Source organism: Anarrhichthys ocellatus, unplaced genomic scaffold, assembly GCF_004355925.1.
Source record: "Anarrhichthys ocellatus isolate YVR2014 unplaced genomic scaffold, GSC_Weel_1.0 scaffold217, whole genome shotgun sequence".
NCBI lineage: Eukaryota > Metazoa > Chordata > Actinopteri > Perciformes > Anarhichadidae > Anarrhichthys > Anarrhichthys ocellatus.
This window is the reverse complement of record NW_022280247.1, coordinates 4,109-6,395: the sequence shown is the minus strand read 5'-3', so window position 1 is coordinate 6,395 and position 2,287 is coordinate 4,109. Positions and strand designations below refer to the sequence as shown.

The 2,287-nt window shown below is 56.0% G+C and overlaps 1 protein-coding gene across 1 annotated transcript in view; it reads right to left on the bottom strand.

Annotated features, from left to right (window-relative positions):
• Positions 1-274: 274 nt before the first annotated feature.
• hjv (hemojuvelin BMP co-receptor) overlaps positions 275-2,287 on the bottom strand; it is a 3,818-nt gene continuing 1,805 nt past the window's right edge. The window contains exons 2-4 of the mRNA XM_031879022.1: positions 2,139-2,276; positions 1,123-1,730; positions 275-1,042 (exon numbers count right to left, since the gene is read on the bottom strand). Coding sequence (XP_031734882.1) covers positions 410-1,042; positions 1,123-1,730; positions 2,139-2,220 — 1,323 coding nt within the window. The 5' untranslated portion in view covers positions 2,221-2,276 and the 3' untranslated portion in view covers positions 275-409. The remainder of the gene's footprint in view (positions 1,043-1,122; positions 1,731-2,138; positions 2,277-2,287) is intronic.

Here is a 2,287-nt window from a genome sequence, read left to right as displayed (position 1 = left end):
GTTGAACTTGACCGTGTTACATCACGTGTCCAGTTTACCTGCTGATAAACACAGAGGAACAGGATGTGAATATATAGACCGTGAGAATATATGTCCTCCAGCTCTGAAGGCTTTGAAGCTCACAATAACTTTATCAGGAAAGCAAAAGACTTTTTGTGCTCCGCTTTCAGCCGGCGGAACATTTTCAGATGTGACAATAAAAAACAAAAACAGAAACAGATCAGGTTCAAACTCTTTAACATTCAGACTTTTATTATTAGTTTACATCTTTTCATCTGATACAAAAGAGCTTCAGCAGCTCTGATCCAGGATCAGGTCCAGGCCCAGGGTTAAAGTCTCTGAACCGGCCATGTTGGACCTGCTGCAGTCACATGACACACGCTGTGTTAGAGTGACATCATCGTCCAGTTCAACAGAGCTCCGTGGTCAGAGCTCCCAGCATGCCGAGCAGCAGCAGCAGTGGTGCTCGGTGTTGCTCGGCAGCGGCGACCGGCTGCAGGTGAACTCTCTGCGCGTCAGAGATCATGTTTCTAGCGTCCTGTAGCGCGTTGACAGCAGCCGCACTGGAGTTCAGGTCTCCGCTGGTGATCAGGTCGAACACGCAGGCCTGGTAGTAGACGTCTCTGGCGGGAAGCAATGCGGCGCAGTGAGCCCGAGCGCCGGTGGCGGAGTACGAGTCCGGCGGCGGCGAGGGCGGCTGCGGTGGGCGGAGCGTGTTGAGCATCTGGGAGGCGGGGCATCCCCACACGCACAGCTGCAGGTCCTGCTCGGGCCCGAAGGCCCCCACCACGCCGCGCGGCGAGCGGACCGACAGGCCGAGCGAACGTCCGCTCTGACGCACCACCAGCAGAGTGCCGATGTGAGCCGCTCGGATCTCTGCGTGTCGCCCGGGGCTCTGAGTCCGGACCGTCAGGCTGCGGTGACCTCGCCGCTCGCCGCTCGACACCGAGCCATCGGCGAATGCGGCGGGGACGTTGTCGAGCTCTGCCTGGTACAGCTGCTGATCGATGCACTGACGCCAGTTCTTAAAGATGATGGTGATCTGAGGAGAGACGAGTCTTGGTTTCATAGTCTGATAATAATCAAACACAACTTCACCTCTGACATCACTGCGTGACTCACCTTGGTGAGCGCAGTGGCGTGCGTCCCCCCTCTCGCCGGCGCGCTGGTGGCCTGCACGTACAGGTACTCGTTGTCTATGAGAGGCCACGCCCCCCGCACTGCACACGTCTGGAAGTCGTTGTAGAAGGTCCGGACGTGCGGGTCTCCGAACACACCGCAGTGCAGGTACTCGGGCGCCTGGCCCTCTCTAGTGAGGAGGCTCCTCTCGTAGAGGCAGGCGTCCCCCGACAGCGTGCCCTGAGGTGGGGGCCGCGGCTGGGCGGTGGGTCCGGCCCGCGGGCATCGGTGCTGGATCAGCAGGTCCTCGATGCCCTGAACCGCCGAGTGGTACGCCAGGTCGCCACGACACGCCCGCGCCATCCGCCTGGTGCACATGGCGTAGGAGCGCAGGGCACTGCAGTAACCTCCTCCTCCTCCTCCTGCTGCTCCACCTCCTCCTCCTGCTCCGCCTCCTCCTCCTGCTGCTCCACCTCCTCCTCCTGCTCCACCTCCTCCTCCTGCTGCTCCTCCTCCTCCGCCTCCTCCTCCTCCTCCGGCGCTGCTCCCAAGGTCCAACGTCGCAGCCACAAAGTCAGAGTTACACCTCAGGATCCGACAGGAAGCTTCCACTGAAGAAAGGAAATGTTCAAACGTCGTCACCCCTGATGACGTCACAGTGATGTCATCACAGTACATTTTGGATCTCGTGTGTTAAAAATATTTTATTTCAGCGTCTGTAGTGACGAACTCTTTAAATGTCAAGTTTCTGATGATTTTATTCGTCAATAATCTGTTAGCTGGTTGTTGGAGTGACACAAATTATAACGCGCATATTTTTCAGTGTTTTCTAATCTTTGTTTTCACTCCCCACAAATGGATGAATGGAGAACATAAGCAGCAGATTAAAGGATAACGATGCGCTGATGAAACTCTGGACATGTAGGATCCAGTGTTTCTGTGAGTTCAAAGAAAGGCTATGAGACAAAAGCCTTTAGCCTTTAGCCACGCAATGCTAACATGATAGCATCACATTTTACCTTCAGGTGAACTCAGCTGGACCAGCAGCAGAGTCAGGTGGATGCAGTGTGTCCATGGTAACACCGTGGCCCGAGGCTCCATCAGCAGAGAGACACCAGAGCAGACAGACAGGTGATGATGTCACTATCACATGGACCCTGAGAGACAG